Genomic DNA, 19,028 nt, shown 5'->3' with positions numbered 1-19,028 from the left:
TACATACTAGGTACACCAACTCACAAAAGTTGCAAACTCCTCATTGCTAAAGATGATTGTAGCCTTACAGCCGATTATTACTTACAAGTCCCCTACATGTCTTACCACTGGAACCAAATTGGTCTTACCATCAAATACAACGGAAACAAAAAATAGGTACACCAACTAGTAAAAGTTGTGAGCCCCTCATTACCGAAGATGATTATGAGCTAACAGCCAACTGTTGCTAAAAACTCCCCTATGTGTCTCACTATTGGTGTCGGCCTATTTTTGGTTTCAGTGTACCTTACTACTGAAGTTGTCAACCCCTTTAAACTTTCAAACTGGTATATCTCATGAAGGAATTTTTTTACAAAAAAATGGATGACCTATACTTTAATCAGCTCATCAAAAGCTATCGACTCCCGTCGAAAAAAAAATCTATCTGTCTTAGTTCAAAAGTTGACTTTTTTGCCGTAGGCCAACTTTCTAACGTCCTCACTTAGAAAGGAGCAAAGGATAAACTCTAATTTCTTTAGCAATGAGAGAACTTTTAAAGTTTAAGAGGCACATCTGATACCATTTCTCTACCGCAATCCCAAGTGCGAAAAACCGAATGATAAACTCAGCCGAAATCACGGCAGCACTTTCGGACCCTTCTGAAAATGCCGCTTTTTTGCTTCTCTAAATTTTTCTATTTATCACTCAAAGAAGATATATTGGCTGTGGGGCAGGGTAACTGTAGCATATATTTAACACTTATAGATTTTAGTCCATCTTCAATTTGAAACTGGTGCCTGCCTGCTTGCCTGCTAGAACGGAGCTTTCCACTCGAAAGCAGAAACATGGTTTGATGAAACGTAAGCTTGGCTGCATAACTTCAGATAGTCCTCTCTGACATAGGCTATACAACTCCTCTTCACTTCACACACTATAGGCTCTGGCTCAAGGACAAGCAAAAACCATCCTTTTTGGCCCAGGCAAGAGTTCTACGAAGCTTTCCAAAATGTAAAGTCATATTCATCAATCCTGCCTAAGGTCCACACTTTCCGTAAAAACCGCAGAGGGTAGACCCTTACCACTTTCTAGGAATAAGCTGAAATCGGGTGCTAGGAACAAAAAAAAAAACACGACAAAACCAAAGTGTTGCTCTCGCAACACAATTATCTCACAGGGATGATTCACAATGATTGAAGGAACCTGGGAACAAGGGAAGTGTAATGACCCCCTCAACTATTCCCCGCAATTTACGGGTAACTTAATACCAGTGGGCACAATACGTCGCTTCCGGGAGGCTCCTTCCCCCCTTCTGCTTGTTCCCAGTACGCTTCTTAATTATATGAAATCAAAAATTATCTATGGTCACTGAAATAATCAGAGTATAAGCCACTGAATTAATGCAGGTTTAAAATCTAAAATAAAGAATATATTAACTCTGAATCTAGGTCAAGTTGAGCCTTAGCAAAAATTATGAAATAACAACTGAATTACCTGCGGTCACTGAGTTAATTCAAGTTCAAAAAAGGGCTTAATTTAAATAATACAATGGAATAAAAGCACAATAAACGAAAACAATACTTAAAATAATAAGAAACGCTAATAATATTAAAACGCTAAAGCTTTTAATTGTTTTAAAAAGTAGAATTGTGGCAAAGAGTCAAACTTTAGCGTAAAGAGCGAGGGATTGCGGAGGGGACAACCCATTTTATATACGGAGTTATTTCTGTTCGTTTTAAGTTTTAATGTCGCTCCTTACTTTCAGCTAAAAACAATAGTTTTTTTTAATTTAATTTCTGAACGTTTTTGAAATACTGCATATTTGGTTTTGGCTCTCAGCACATAAATTATTAAAATGAAATTTGTATATTAATTCTTTTTTTGCCTAAATGACTTTCTCTTAGTTTTGATCAGACAATTTTGAGAAATAAGGGGTGGAGAATGAGGCCTGGTTGCCCTCCGATTTTTCGGTTTCTTAAAAAGGCAACTAGAACTTTTAATTTTTAACGAACGTTTTTATCAGTAAAAAATATAATTAACTTATAAATTAGCAACTTACGTAACAAACTTTCATAATTTTATATTTTATTATGTATCCAAGGGGGTTTGTATCCTCGTTAATAACTCGCTCTTTACACTAAATCTTAACTTATGTCCCAATTCTTTAAGAATGACCCCTGAATCAGAAAGGCCGTAGAATAAATAGTTGAAATTACTAAAAATACTTTAGCAAGAAGAGCGAGGTATTTATCTCCTCCTAAATACCTCGCTCTTTATGCTAAAGTATTTTTAGAGCCCCTCATATGCGTAATAATCTCTGTTCGTTTTAAGTCTCAATGCTACTCCTTCCTTTCATTTGAAAAAAACGTTTTCATTTTTATTTTTCATTGTTTTCTTATAGTAATGCTAGAAAATCATGCGCTCTTTTCCTTGAATTTTTCTTCCCCCATGACATATTCCTCCTAGGAACCATCTTCCAACATAGCCCCTCCCCTCAGCCCCCCCCCCAAAAAAAATAAAATCCCCCTGAAAACGTCTGTACACTTCCCAATAACCATTACTTTACTATATGTAAACACTAGTCAAAGTTTGTAACTTGCAGCTCCTCCCCCATGGACTGTGGGGGAGTAAATCATCCCCCAAATACATAGTTATTATGGTTTTCGACTATGTTGAACAAAATGGCTATCTCATAATTTTGATCCGTTGTTTTTGGGAAAAAAAGAGCGTGGGAGGGGGCCTAGATGCCCTCCAATTTTTTTGGTCACTTAAAAAGGGCATTAGAACTTTTCATTTCCGTTAGAATGAGCCCTCTCGCGACATTCTAGGACCACTTGGTCGATACGATGACCCCTGGGAAAAAGAAAAAAAAAACAAAACAAAAAACAAATAAACACACACCCGTGATTTGTCTTCTGGCAAAAAATACAACATTCCACATTTTTGTAGGTAGGAGCTTGAAACGTCTACAGTAGGGTTCTATGATATGCTGAATCTGATGGTGTGATTTTAGTTAAGATTCTATGACTTTTAGGGGGTGTTTCCCCCCATTTTCTTAAATAGGGCAAACATTCTCAGACTCGTAACTTATGATGGGTAAGACTAAATTTGATGAAATTTGTATATTTAAAATCAGCAAAAAAATCCAATTCTTTTTATATATCTTTCAGCATCGAAATTCCGTTTTTTAGAGTTTCGTCAACTATTGGGCCGGGTCGCTCCTTACTACAGTTTGGTACCACGAACTGTTTGATACATGATATCATACACTATTGATGATTGTTTAAAGGAATAAGATATCTTATCAGAGAAAAATTCATCAAGAGTCTTAATAAGTGACGTTATACACTATTTTCTTTTTTTCTCTCTTTTTCCCCCACTGAAACCACTCATCAGTAAAAGTATCTTCCAGGAAACTAGTTAATTGTCTCGTCTAAGTATATATTTTAGTCTTTTCCTTTTACCACTTTTTGAAGATTCCGTTGTTGAATTACCCTTAGTCCATAAATTACCCGTACTATTTGAATTACCCTTACTCCATGCATAACAACCTTAGTTCTGCTCTAGGATGAATGGATGATAGACTATCTAACAACTAATGAAATTAAATCCTTTATATACAATTATGAAAAAGGCTTATACCAGATTTACCTCTCACTCAGTCTATCTGTCTTGGCTTATTTTTCAATTAATTTTTCAATTACCTTCAATTGAATTATATTTAATGCCTCTCAACTTTTTGGTCACAGTCCACAAGTTTGATTTTATTTCATTATATTAAAAAAAAATTCCGCTTAATTCTGGTCTGTAATTAGACGTTATTTGTTTTTTCTCTGCTATCCCCCCTCAGAACCACTAATCTTTTAAAAGAATCTTCCAGGGAACACGTTTTAACTGTCTAATCTAAATATATGTTTTCTCTCTTTTCCTTTAACCAGTTTTTTTAAGATCCCGTTGCTGAACTAGTTAAAAAAGCGTTGGATAGTGGCTTCCATGAACCAGAATATGTATCTACTCAAAATCATGACATAGGTGTGACAAATGTCCATGAAAAAAATTTGTGGAAAACGACATGCAAAATTGGTGAAGATATGTGTACTTCAGGTATTATTTATGGAACTGTTTTTTAAGAATAAAGCTAACATTACCTTATCTTACCTAATAAAAAGTATATTTATAAGGTTTCCGTATTTTTTTGAAGAAATTGACACTACAATAAAAACAGCTTTTGGTGAGAATAGGTCTTTGGTGGAGTATGTCAATCTTTTTTTTTCAGTTTTTTTCTTTTTACAGCTATTTGAAGTCCTTTTTCCACTTGGAACTCTTATAGAATATCTATCTAATTTTTGCTATGGAGAAGAATTCTATTTACAGAATCACAATACTGAATAACAAAATAGCTATTCAACAAAATATATATCTAGAAAATAATTCTTCAGAAAGAAGTAGTTGCCAAACTCATCCTATTAATTAATTAAAATTAAAACATTGTAAAAATCTAAATAAAATATAGAATATATTTCAAATATAAATATAATAAAATAATATATAATAAATAATAGAATTTAAAATATATAGAAATTGAATAAAATATATAATTTAAATAAATTTAAATTTAATAAATATTTAAATAAAACAAACATATATTAAAATTTAGATATTGATGCCGATTGTCCGTTCTTTTTAATTAATGTTAAAACCTGTTATACTGTGATTGCTGTTTACACAAGAGCTCTTTTTTGCAAATTTCTTTCATTATCTCGTTTACAAATTCCTTTCATTATCAAACAAAAATGTAGCTTCTTAAGAAAAGTAAGTATGCTGTCGAATATCTTGTTTTAAAGTATTTTCTGATCAGATAGTTGGTTCAGGGGACTAATCAGATAATATAGATAAAATACCAAAATGAAATATCTTTTATCTTTTGAGCCAACCTTAGCTGACAACATAACCAGAAACTTAGTTTTCTTATAATTTTCTTTTTTATTTCGAAACTGAAGTTCTTAGGGCGATTTCACATTTAAAAATTTTCAAACTAGAATAATTAGATAAATTTGACTCCTCTTTTCTCCGCAAAAACTTAAACATATACAGTCTTTTGATTCTGAAAGAAAACTACACCTACATAGAAAAACCAAATTTTTATTAGACTGTTCGACTTCATATTTTTATTGTCCCGTTTTTGAGAAATTTTTTTAACCGCATTTCTGTTTTTATTGTGCTCATATTGCAACATCAGACAGGGCGAAGAGCAAATACTCGCCATGGACCGAAGTGGGTGGAGGAGGCAGACGTCACTCTCTACGCCGAGCAGTGCCCGGCAGGAGACTTAAGTCAAGTTTTACTGAAATTATCAGTTTGGATTAGAAATACTCATTTTTGAAAATATAGTCTCACAGAACCAGTTCAGCGGGTAAAACATCGGCGTGATCAGTTTGCGGCGGTCTTCGATGGTAATCCAAGGAATTGATTAATCCAAGCTAATCCAAGGAATTGGATGCTAATCCAAGGAATGGAATGAATGGAGTTCGTCCGGAATGAGGCAGACTCTGTCTGCTAACCACGTGCCTCTGGATATGGGGCTTCTCCCCTAACTAAACACTCCGATCAGGACGGCCGCAACCTCATGTGGCGGGTGGAGCCCACCCTGGGAATCTCAGTACCTAGGTTTAACCTAGCTCTAATCAGATTCCAGGCCTAGGGTCGGTTGGGCTAGCGACCCTCCACCCGAAAATTAAGTGCTACGAAAAGTGACAATATAGCCTTTGACCCGGTTTCCCTTTTAAGATCTTGACCATCGCGCGTCAATGGACATGCTGACGACGTCATAAATACTGACAGACTAAACCTTATGGACCGAAGGGGGCTACGAATAGCCACCTGGAATGTCTTGACTTTGAATGCACCTGCGTCAAAGAACCTACTCTCTGAAGAACTTCGCAAGAATAAAGTGTCAATTGCAGGTCTTACAGAAACATGTCTTACCGGAAGCGGAGAAGAGGAGAATAGGTAACAGTGACTCATTGCTCTGGTCTGGAGGAAGCTCGAGAAGGAATGGTGTTGGCCTTGAACTAAATAGCCTTACAAGAATGGCCTTACTTTTAAACGAAGCTGTATCGGACAGATTAATGAAGGGCCGCTTTGGACACACGCATGGCAAGATGATTGTGATCGTATGCTATGCCCCGAACAATGATTCTGATGATGCAACTAAGGAGGACTTCTATTCTGCTTTGTCCAGATGCCTTGCAACAGTACCCCCCCCCCCCCATGATATAACTGTTCTCCTTGGCGACTTTAATGAGACAGTGCGCGATGAAATGGGTTTATGGCATGGCACAGTTGGTCCTGTATCCCCCGACCCACTTAACGACAATGGGCTCCACTTACTTGAACTGTGCCGATCTCACGACCTTTACATTGCAAACACCTACTTCCAACACAAAACTATTCATCAGTACATGTGGTATAGTAATGACGGTCGTACAAAGAAGATGATTGACTACGTCATTATTTTCAAACGTTAGAGATCATTTGTGAAGAACTGCAGGATTATAGATCAGCAGAGCTTGGAAACGCAGACCATAGGCTTGCGTGCGCTGACCGTCGGTTTCGCCTCCGTGCACAACGATCGAAAAGAAAACCCGTCGCTGCAGATATTGGAAAACTAAAGTAACCAGATACTCGCCATAAGTTCAGTATCGACATATCAAATCGCTTCGAGGCCCTTGGCTCAATTAATAGTAGCGAAGATCTCTGGAAGCATTTTAAATTGCAGACCAGTGAAGCAGTGCAACTAGTGCTTGGCAAGAGGAGTTATCCAAAGAAATCGTGGCTAACTAATGAAACACTGCAAGTTATAGATTAAAGACTTAAGGCAAGACTTCTTGGGGACATGACCACATATCGGAGGCTCAATGGAGTGCGTAACAGAATCATTCACCGGGATAGAACCCAGTTTGTTGGAAGGAAAGCCGATGAAATTGAGCTATGTGCGAAAAAGAAAGACATGGGCAGCCTATTCAAGCATCTCCGAGACCTCACTGAAAATAAAACTCCCACCTTGGGTCCCGTCCTGTCCAGGGATGGTGCACTTCTCTCTGACGAAGGTTCTTGTCTTGAGCGGTGGAAGGACCACTTCTGTTCGTTCCTCAACAATACTGGTCCGTCTGCGCCTCCTAATGATAGTCCCAGCCAACCTTGCAGTCAACGACCTGGAACAGATGTTCCTCCAGATGAGCCTTTCAGCCCCTCAGAAATTGGACATGCAGTAAAAAGACTCAAGAATAATAAAGCTGTTGGTATCTGTGGCTTAAACTCAGAGCTGCTAAAATATGGAGGTCCTGCAATGCTCCTGTTTCTACACACCCTGTTCTCTACAATCTGGCAAACAGATAATTCCCGAGGACTGGCGGAAGGGTGTCATCATCCCCTTATGGAAGAGAAAAGGCTCGAGAAGCGACTGCTCCAACTACCGGGGAATAACCCTACTGTCAGTCCCTGGCAAACTGTTTTCAATGGTCCTGCTGGATCGATGTCGGAGCATCATTCGAAAAATCTGGCGACCGGAGCAAGCTGATTTTATGTCAGATCGTTCAACCATCGAGCAGATTTTCACGATCTGACAAATAGTAGAGAAAACCGCATAGTTCCGACAGAAAGTATTTATTGCCTTCGTTGACTTCCGTGCTGCATTTGACTCAGTCGATCGAAAAGCTCTTTGGTGGATTCTAGAGTTGACTGACCTACCCGAGAAATATTGCAGACTTCTCAAGGCGCTGCACCATGGGATGGAGAGCTGTGTACAAGTAAATGGTCGGCGCAGCCCGTTCTTTCAAATCACGACAGGGGTGCGCCAAGGATATGCAGTGGCCTCAGAGCTCTTCAATATCATCATAGATTACGTTATGACAAAAACCACTTCAAGTCTCAGCTTTGGGCTCAAATTTGGAGATCATACCATCTCAGATGTCGATTTTGCCGATGACTTGGCCATTCTGGCGGACTCCATGGAGAAGCTGCTGGAAGCGCTCCGAATCTGCGAGAAGAGGCTGCCAAAGTAGGACTGCATATAAACTGGGACAAAACTAAAATTATGGAGATAGACCCGTCTTCTCCTGCTGTTAACTCTCCAGTTAGCCTGGACAGCACCACTATCATCGAGGTTGTTGAAGACTTCACCTACCTGGGCTCCGTAATTTCTTCAAATGGCTCACTTCTCCCCGAGCTGCAGGCAAGATTATCTAAAGCGTCTTCTTTCATGGGTAGACTGAATTGTCACCTCTGGCGAAAACCAAATATCAGTCGCACAACGAAACTGCGGATATTCAACGCTCTAGTCGGCTCTGTGATGCTTTATGGAGCTGAGACATGGCAAGCATCAGCTGCAACCCTCAAGAAAATAGACATATTTCATGCAAAGAGCATGAGGAGGATTGAGGGCCTACGATGGTCCGACTTCGTCAGCAATGAAAAGCTTTTGTAGCTAACAAAGCAGTCTTGGTTTTTGACTCAAGCAGTCGAGCGAACCTTACGATGGTTCGGGCATCTGCTTTGAATGCCACCACATCTACCCGCAAAGATGATCTATGATTTCAACCCTATCAAAGTAGGTTGGAAGCGACCTTGAGGCCGACCGAAGAAACGTTGGTCCGACAGCCTGTCCAAGTTCTTGGCGATGGCAAACATCAGACAGGGCGAACAGCAAATACTCGCCATGGACCGAAGTGGGTGAAGGAGGCAGACGTCACTCTCTACGCCGAGCATTGCCCGGCAGGAGACTTAAGTCAAGTTTTACTGAAATTATCAGTTTGGATTAGAAATACTCATTTTGTGAAAATATAGTCTCACAGAACCAGTTCAGCGGGTAAAACATCGGCGTGATCAGTTTGCGGCGGTCTTGGATGCTAATCATAGTTTATACCTTGCTATGGTGTAATTTAGTTATTGGTGCCTCCTGTTTTGTATGTATTTAATTAATATGGATTTATAGGTTTATGTATTTAGGATAATATAGATTTGCTGTTTGTTCTTGCTTTCTTGTTTGTTTTCTTTTTTCCTTTTCTTATTATTTTATACTCCATTTAAGACAATCTTTTTGTCCTACAAATGCGAAAAAAAAATATCAACATCATATATATATATATATATATATATATATATATATATATATATATATATATATATATATATATATATATATATATATATATATATATATATTTCCAATTTTGTTTTTGTTTTGCTTGTCTAATATACTTTCAGGGTGTGCAAAACGTAAGAAAGATTCAAAAACGATTGCTGCAACAGAAATGCTGGTTAGTCTTTTCATTTCTAGTACTGGTAGGTGAAAGGAGTTTAATCTACATCTTCAAATTAAATATCAGGTCTAATATCAGCTTATATAGCGGTCGTTAAAAAATTCATAACTTATTTTGAAACTTAGGTGAAGACAAGCTATATATATTTTTTTTATTAATATAATATACTAAGGGTTAAATAAATGAAAATCCTTAAAATAGAGTATTTAAAAGACAAGTGTAAAAATTAAGAGAAAAAGGGGCTTAATTTAAATAATACAATGGAATTAAAGCACAATTAACGAAAACAATACTTAAAATAATAAGAACAAATCCAAATATTTCGGCTCTGTATCTGGGAGTCTTTTTCAAATGAAAATACAATAACCTTAAGGACAAAGAAGCAATATTTTTCAGATAAAACCATCTATAAGAAACGACAGCTAACATGCAAGAGAGAGAAAAAAGAACAAAACAAAACAAAAAAAAATAAACGAATAAATATAACTTAAATTTTAAGCACTTCGAGAACTACAATTACTGACAAGACAAACGAATATCTTTAATACACAACGGATAAATCACCTCTTTATAGTCATATCTACAAATGAGATCTATTAGAATTGAAGACTATTTTTATTCGAAAAAAAGTCACAAAATCCCAGGTCATCACCTCTGATAAAATTTAATAGCTTAAATTCATTTGAACTATTTATGGCAACAGGTCAAAAAAAAACTTATACATTATATATTAAGTGAACTCTATTAAATCTTAGAAAAAAATATAAAAATTACCATTTAAAAATGATGTAGGCTATTCATTTGATTTCTTACCATTATGAGAGTGCTTAGAAATATTTTGTAAATATGCTCATTGCTGTTAGTGTTAGTGTGTTCAACTTTGGTAAAGTTGCATACGTCATATATGCTAAAAACAGTACGATTCCTCTTGTGGGGGGGGGGGATATAATTTATTCTTTTGAACTTTTTTCATAAAATGTTGTCACTCAACTGATTTATTTTTTGGTTAAAATTAGGGTCTTTACCGAGTTTCGTCAAACATACAGATCGTTTTTTGCCAGAAAATTGCAGGCTGCAAATTATCCAGCAAAAGAGTTTCCATAAAGCTGTTTTTGAGATAAATACATGATATCATACTCTATTGATGATTGTTTAACGGAATAAGATATCTTATCAGAGAATAATTCATCAAGAGTCTTAATAAGTGACGTTATACACTATTTTCTTTTTCTCTCTCTTTTTCCCCCACTGAAACCACTCATCAGTATAAGTGTCTTCCAGGGAACTAGTTAATTGTCTCGTCTAAGTACATATTTTAGTCTTTTCCTTTTACCACTTTTTGAAGATTCCGTTGTCGAATTACCCTTAGTCCATAAATTACCCGTACTATTTGAATTACCCTTACTCCATGCATAACAACCTTAGTTCTGCTCTAGGATGAATGGATGATAGACTATCTAACAACTAATGAAATTAAATCCTTTATATACAATTATGAAAAAGGCTTATACCAGATTTACCTTTTACTCAGTCTATCTGTCTTGGCTTATTTTTCAATTCATTTTTCAATTACTTTCAATTGAATTACATTTAATGCCTCTCAACTTTTTCGTCACAGTCCACAAGCTTGATTTTATTTCATCATATTAAAAGAAATTCCGCTTAATTCTGGTCTTTAACTAGACTTTATTTGTTTTTTCTCTACTATCCCCCTTCAGAACCACTAATCTTTTAAAAGAATCTTCCAGGAAACACGTTTTAACTGTATAATCTAAATATATGTTTTCTCTCTTTTCCTTTAACCAGTTTTTTTTAGATCCCGTTGCTGAACTAGTTAAAAAAGCGTTGGATAGTGGCTTCCATGAACCAGAATATGTTTCCACTCAAAATCATGACATGGGTGTGACAAATGTCCATGAAAAAATTTGGTGGAAAACGACATGCAAAATTGGTGAAGACATGTGTACTTCAGGTATTATTTATGGAACTTTTTTTAAGAATAAAGCTAACATTACCTTATCTTACCTAATAAAAAGTATATTTATAAGGTTTCCGTAATTTTTGGAAGAAACTGACACTACACTAAAAACAGCTTTTGGTGAGAATAGGTCTTTGGTGGAGTATGTCAATCTATTTTTTTTTTTTAGTTTTCTTCTTTTTACAGCTATTTGAAGTCCTTTTTCCACTTGGAGCTCTTATAGAATATGTATCTAATTTTGCTATGGAGAAAGAATTCTATTTACAGAGTCACAATACTGAATAACAAAATAGCTATTCAACAAAATATATATCTAGAAAATAATTCTTCAGAAAGAAATAGTTGCCAAACTCATTCTATTAATTAATTAAAATTGTAAAATCGTAAAAATTTAAATAAAACATAGAATATATCTAAAATATAGATATAATAAAATAATATATAATAAATAATAAAATTTAAAATATATAAAAATTGAATAAAATATATAATTTAAGTAAATTTAAATTTAATAAATATTTAAATAAAACAAACATATATTAAAATTTAGATATTGATGCCGATTGTCCGTTCTTTTTGATTAATGTTAAAACCTGTTATACTGTGATTGCTGTTTACACAAGAGCTCTTTTTTGCAAATTTCTTTCATTATCTCGTTTACAAATTCCTTTCATTATCAAACAAAAATGTAGCTTCTTAAGAAAAGTAAGTATGCTGTTGAATATCTTGTTTTAAAGTATTTTCTGATCAGATAGTTGGTTCAGGGGACTAATCAGATAATATAGATAAAATATCAAAATGAAATATCTTTTATCTTTTGAGCCAACCTTAGCTGACAACATAACCAGAAACTGAGTTTTCTTATAATTTTCTTTTTTATTTCGAAACTGAAGTTCTTAGGGCGATTTCACATTTAAAAATTTTCAAACTAGAATAATTAGATAAATTTGATACCTCTTTTCTCCGCAAAAACTTAAACATATACAGTCTTTTGATTCCGAAAGAAAACTACACCTTCATAGAAAAACCAAATTTTTATTAGACTGTTCGACTTCATATTTTTATTGTCCCATTTTTGAGAAATTTTTTTAACCGCATTTCTGTTTTTATTGTGCACATATTGCTGCAACACATTAATTGACTACATGTGTAGGTCTTCTTATCAAACAGTTCGTGGTAACGAACTGTAGTAAGGGGCATCCCGGCTCAATGGTAACCGAAACTCTAAAAATTGGAATTTTGATACCAATAGTTACATTAAAAAAATTCCATTTTAATGCTGATTTTAAATATATAATTTTCATCAAGATTAGTCTTACCTATCAAAAGTTACGAGCCTGAGAAAATTTGCCTCATTTTAGAAAATAGGGGCAAACACCCCTTAAAAGTCATACAATCTTAACGAAAATCACACCATCAGATTCAACGTATCATAGAACCTTATCGTAGAAATTTCAAGCTCCTGTCTACAAAAATGTGGAATTTCGCATTTTTTGACAGAAGACAAATCACGGCTGCGTGTTTATTTGTTTTTTTGTTTTTGTTTTTTTCCCAGGGGTGATCGTAATGACTCATTGGTCCTAGAATGTCACGAGAGGACTCATTCTAACGGAAATTAAAAGTTCTAGTGCCCTTTTTAAGTTACCAAAAAAATCGGAGTGCACCTACGCCCCCTCCCACGCTCATTTATTTCCCAAAGTCACCGGATAAAAATTCTGAGAGAGCGATTTATTCACCATAGTCGACAAGCCTAATAACTATGTCTTTGGGGACGACTCACTCCCCCGAAGTCCCCGTGGGAGGGGTTGCAAGTTACAAACTTTGACCTGTGTTTACATATAGTAATTGTTACTGGGAAGTGTACGGACGTTTTCAGGGGGAGTTTTTTGGTTTGGGAGGGAGATGTGAGAAGGGGGGGGGGGTTACGTGGGAGGATCTTTCCATGATAAAACTTATCATGGGAGAAGAGACTTTCAATGAAGGGGGCGCAGGATTTTTTAGCATTATTAAAAAAAAATGAAAAAATAAGTATGAAAGGTTTTTTTCTTCTGAAAGTGAAGAGCAGCATTAAAACTTAAAACAAGCAGAAATTATTGAGCATATGAGGGGTTTACCTCCTCGTAATACCTCGTCTTTACGCTAAAGTATTTTTAGTAATTTCAACTATTTATTCTACGGCCTTTGTGATTCAAGGGTCATTCTTAAGGAATTGGGACATAATTTAAGCTTTAGTGTAAAGAGCGAGGTATCGACGAGGGGTGAGCTCCCTCATGTACGCAATAAAAACAAATGAATATAGAAGTTCGTTACGTAAGTTAATTCGTAAATTACGTCTATTTTTTACTAATGAAAATGTTCGTAAAAACATTAACTGTTCTAGTTGCCTTTTAAATAATCAAAAATTGGAGGGTAACTAGGCTTCCTCCCTCTCTCCTTTTTTATCAAAATCTTCCGATTAAAACTATGAAAAAGCCATTTAGCCAAAAAAAAAATTATATGCAAATTTCGTTTTAATTATTTATGTGCGGAGAGAATTATTTATAAGAGAAAGAGCCAAACTTTAGCGTAAAGAGCGGGGCGTTGAGGAGGAAAAGCCCCTTTCATATACGGAGTAATTTCTGTTCGTTTCAAGTTTTAATGCTGCTCCTTACTTTCATTTAAAAAAACTTTTTTTTTTATTTAATCAAAAATAAAGTTCACTCTGTATCTCAATTTTCAAAGATATATATGGCTGCTTAAGTTTTTACTTATCTAATTCAAAGAATCTGATTTCATTTTTACTGTTCTTGGTAGTTTGAAAGCAAATATACTTCGAAAATTTTTTTTAATACATTTTCTTTCTTAAGTCTTTTTGCATTTTCAATATCCTTTAAGTGTGAAATTCATAAAAATGATTCAAAAAGGAAAACCGCAGCAGCAGTTCTAGATAAACTTAAATATTGTCTAAATAGTAATAGTATTAATAGCAATTTTGCCTGAAAAAGGTCTGCTCATTTTTGATGGATTTTTTTTTCATTTATTGCAAGACTATTAAGTTTTAAAAGTGATCGTTGATTGTGGTTTGTGTCTTTTTAGTTATCAATTATTCATTCATAGGAGTTTCTGTTAGTTTTAAGCTTATATAACTTTATTCCTGTTTTTTTTAGGCTTTAATTTCACCCATTATTTCTCTTTGAAATTTTTTTTCAACCTACTATATAAAAATTTGAGTTGTCAATTATGTTTTTCACAGTATAATGTCTTAGTTCAGATTCATTTGGAATAAACAAATGGAAATAGTCTTCCCTCTGATGCAAACATTTCTTTGATAACCTGCTTACACAGGTTCCCGTTTAACATGCTTTCGTGTAGCCAGCACTGCGTCAAAACCATGGATACTCATCTTAAACTTTCACTCCATTTCAAAACAATCACATTTCATCTTCTGTGAAGTTGGTACTTTGAAACGATTATAGAAATATAATTATATATGTATATATATATATATATATATATATATATATATATATATATATATATATATATATATATATATATATATATATATATATATAAATATATATATATGTATATATTCAAATGATCTGCCCTTAACTTGTGTACATAACTCCGGAGCCGCTTCTTTCCTTGATTTCATGCTTTCTTGTCCTGAACTTAAGTTTACCGAGCCTTCCCATGTGGATATCAGTGTTAGTCCTTCTGATCATTCTCCGTTACTTAACTCCGTCGAGATAGATCTTGCTCCTCGACCACAAAGAAAATGGTACACGAAATCAGACTGGAGAAAAGTCAACCAAATAGTATACTACACTCTGCTTGATGATATCCTGAATAAGATAAAGGTGCCCTTTCAGCTATTACAGGAAAAGTCATGTATCCAGACTCCCGAAAAGCAGATTCTCCTGAACATATATTGTTGTGAAATAATCCACGCACTTCGCTACGCGGACGATGCTGTGGTACCTACCAGACGAGTTAGAATTGGTTCCAAAATAGTATATTGGTCGGATAATAGTTTCCTGGCCGTACCAAGTGTGGAAAAGTGAATGATGTAGCCTCCTAACTAAGAGGCAGTTTGCTAAGTGTCTGAAAAAACACAGGCTAAATATTCGAGATTACTGGAGCCAGTCATTTAAAGGCTCTCCAAACGAAGCCTACAAGTCCATTAAGCATAAGTGGTGTGTGAGTGATGGTCAAAATACACCTGGGCTAGAGGAAGAGTCTTGGGTTTAGCATTTTAGTGCCGAGTTTGATCCACCAGACCCAAATTTGGAAGATAAGTATGAAAAGTTACTTGATGACTCATTATTCTCTACGCGTTTTGGGTATGTTGTAGATATGTCGATGCTTCATCTGGCTATTCGCCGACTGAAGAAAAAGTATTCTCGCGGAATAGATAAACTTTGTGGAATGCATTTTGTTTATGGTACTGAGATTTTAATGATTCATCTCCAAATTTTGTATCAGATAATCTTTAATGCTGGACTTGTCCCAGATATTTTTAGTGTTGGAGTTTCAACGCCAATTCTAAAAAAGAGTAAAGACCCTGCGCAGTACGAGTTTTACCGCCCTATTACTGTTTCTCCTGTATTGTGTCAATTAATGGAGTTCTTTGTAATTGATGAGATAAATGTAGTATGTTTTTTGCCTGACACATAGTTTGAGTTTGAGCTTCGCATTTGTAGGGAGCATGTTTATGCTATTCTAGCTAATAAAATTAATAGATTATCTTAGGACTGGAGAGACTGTGAATCTTGCAGGGCACGATGTACGACGTGCTTTCGACTTGGGTATCCATTCTCATTTGTTGTTTTCTGCAAGTAGTAGAGGTTTAAATAAATCGATTATTGCGGTTTTTAGAATTATGTATAAGAAAATAAATGTAAAAATTAGGTTGGCATCTAATGATGTTTCGGTTGTTCCGATCCTGGTTAAGAAAGGCATCCGCCTAGGTGCAATTACATCACCACCTTTGTATAACAATAGTGTCAGAGATTCAAAGATATGTCTTATGACTAGCTTCATTTTTCGTGGATTGGACTTGTCACTGCTTAGTTATGCTGACGACGTTCTAAATCTCAGTAGAGCAGGATCTATGATTGAAATTTTTTTTCGAGTTTTAAGTGATGAGTATGCTACTACTGGTCTGTTTTTTAATGCAAAAAAAAGTGAAGTCTTGACATTCCGCGGTGCGTATAGACCTCATAGCGCTGATACATTTAACCTTTATAATCATGAGGTGGAGTTCTTGATGTCCCTCAAGTATTTTGAACTGTCTATTGGAAGAACCATGAAGTCTACTCGAGATGGACTTATCAGCCATTTTATAAATCAAACTCGTAAGGCATATGGAGTTCTTTTACCGTGCAAATCAAAATATAATCGACAGGTTCTAGCCCGCCTCTTTTCAATTTTTATAACTCCCACCTTCTTGTACTTTCCCTTATTTGGTCCATATTTACAACGACTGATGTGAAATATATCCGATGAATTTATTTTAATTATGCCAAATTTTTACTGAAATTGCCAGTTTGGATTAAAAATACTCATTTTGTGAAAATATAGTCTCACAGAACCAGTTCAGCGGGTTAAACATCGGCGTGATCAGTTTGCGGCGGGCTTGGATGCTAATCATAGTTTATACCTTGCTATGGTGTAATTTAGATATTGGTGCCGCCTGTTTTGTATGTATTTAATTAATATGGATTTATAGGGGGCCCCCCAAGCCCCCCCGCACGCGTAAGTCGTTAAGCGCCATATTAGTTACGCGCCATTGTTTTTGTGTCCCTGTGAATATATATATATATATATATATATATATATATATATATATATATATATATATATATATATATGTTTTTAACTACGTAAAACTTGCGAATATACAACATTCTTCGCTGTCCCATTGTCTGTGCATATAAATAGATTGTCAGGTTTACCGACTCTTGAACATGCAACATATAATTGTCCATGGGAAAAACAATCCGTATTCAGATCTATACCTTATGATTCTAATGATTGCCCTTGAGCTTTGTTGATGATGAATGCTAATCGAACATTCCCTGTGTCCCCGTCGTCATTTATATATCCCCCTGTGCCCCCCGGCGTTCCCGATGTAGTTGTGTCCCTGTGTCCCGGTCGTCATTTATATTCCCTTTGTCCCGGTCGTCATTTTTGTCCCGGTGTCCCAGTCTTTAATTTCTCTTTGAGTGTCCCGGTCGTCATTTATACTCCCTGTGTCCCGATGTCCCGGTCGTCATTTGTGTCCCGGTGTCCCGGTCTGTATATAAATTCGTTTTTGAATTGGTATATGATGAAATAATTTTTTTTTTCTTTTTTTTCTTTTTATTGTTTTTTGGGGTTTTACCTTTTTTTTTTAGCTTTTTCAGTTTTTTTCTTTTTTCTTTTTAGTTTTTTTTTGTAGTTTTTACCTTTTTTTAGTTTTTTTTATTTTCATTTTTAGTTTTTTTAGTTCTCTTTTTCTCCTTTATTTTTCAGTTTTTTTCCTTTTTTTAGTTTTTTTTTCTTTTTTAGTTTTTATTTTTTTTAGTTTTTTACCTTTTTTTAGTTTTTAGCCTTTTTAGTTTTTTTTTATTATTTTTTAGTTTCTTTTTCTTTTCAGTTTTTTTTGTAGTTTTTACCTTTTTTTTTAGTTTTTTTAGTTTTTTTTCTTTTTTAGTTTTTAGTTTTTTACCATTTTTCTAGTTTTTTTTAGTTTTTCAGCTTTTTTAGTTATTTAGTTTTTTTCTTTTAAGTTTTTTTTTGTAGTTTTTACCTTTTTTAGTTTTTTTTCTTCTTTTGTATTAATGCTAAAGCCAAGGTTCGAACCTGGAACCTCTCAAACCTCGAACCTGGAACATAACGCTTTACCAACTCAGCTACTTCGGCTTGAATACATTCGTTTTTGAATTGGTATATGATGAAATATTTCAGACGTCATATGCGGACAAACACGATGTCAGTCGACAGACACACAAACAAACAACTTGTTTTTATATACTAGCTGTTGTTGGAGGGGGTGCTTCGCACCCCCCCCCCCCCTCCCCCGCGCGCAGAAGTCGTTAGGCGCCATTGTAGTTATTTCCCTGTGTCCCACCTGTGAACATAGAAAGATACATATATATATATATATATATATATATATATATATATATATATATATATATATATATACATATATATATATATATATATATATATATATATATATATATATATATATATATATATATATATATATATGTGTGTGTTTTCAACTACGTAAAACTTGCGAATATACAACATTCTTCGATGTCCCATTTTCTGTGCATATAAATAGATTGTCAGGTTTACCGACTCTTGAACATGCAACATAAAATTGTCCATTGGAAAAACAATCCGTATTCAGATCTATACCTGATTATTCTAATGATTGCCCTTGAGCTTTGTTGATGGTGATTGCTAATCGAACATTCCCTGTGTCCCCGTCGTCATTTATATATCCCCCTGTGCCCCCGGCATAACCCTTGTAGTTGTGTCCCTGTGTCCCGGTCTTCATTTATATTCCCAGTATCCCTGTCGTCATTTGTGTCCCAGTCTGTAATTTCTCTTTGAGCGTCCCATTCGTCATTTATATTCCCTGTGTCCCGGTCTGTAATTTATCTTTGAGTGTCCCGGTCGTCATATATATCTCCCGGTCGTTATTTATGTCCCAGTGTCCCACTCTGTAATTTTTCTAATTGTAAAATGACTGAAAAACCGACAATGGCAACAGC

The 19,028-nt window shown here is 35.1% G+C and overlaps 2 protein-coding genes across 11 annotated transcripts in view; one reads left to right on the top strand and one right to left on the bottom strand.

Annotated features, from left to right (window-relative positions):
• LOC136031433 (uncharacterized) overlaps positions 1 to 19,028 on the bottom strand; it is a 509,032-nt gene that overhangs the window by 233,012 nt on the left and 256,992 nt on the right. The gene's annotated exons all lie outside the window — the stretch shown is intronic.
• LOC136031431 (uncharacterized) overlaps positions 1 to 19,028 on the top strand; it is a 74,463-nt gene that overhangs the window by 18,014 nt on the left and 37,421 nt on the right. For 3 of the 6 annotated variants that reach the window (XM_065711001.1, XM_065711003.1, XM_065710999.1), the window contains exons 2-4: positions 3,925 to 4,080; positions 9,241 to 9,318; positions 11,113 to 11,268. In XM_065711001.1, coding sequence (XP_065567073.1) covers positions 3,925 to 4,080; positions 9,241 to 9,318; positions 11,113 to 11,268 — 390 coding nt within the window. The remainder of the gene's footprint in view (positions 1 to 3,924; positions 4,081 to 9,240; positions 9,319 to 11,112; positions 11,269 to 19,028) is intronic. The other 3 variants (XM_065711004.1, XM_065711000.1, XM_065711005.1) reach the window with 3 other exon arrangements.

This window comes from Artemia franciscana, chromosome 9 (assembly GCF_032884065.1).
Source record: "Artemia franciscana chromosome 9, ASM3288406v1, whole genome shotgun sequence".
NCBI lineage: Eukaryota > Metazoa > Arthropoda > Branchiopoda > Anostraca > Artemiidae > Artemia > Artemia franciscana.
The sequence above is the reverse complement of the archived record's forward strand: the minus strand, read 5'-3'. Positions and strand labels throughout refer to the sequence as shown.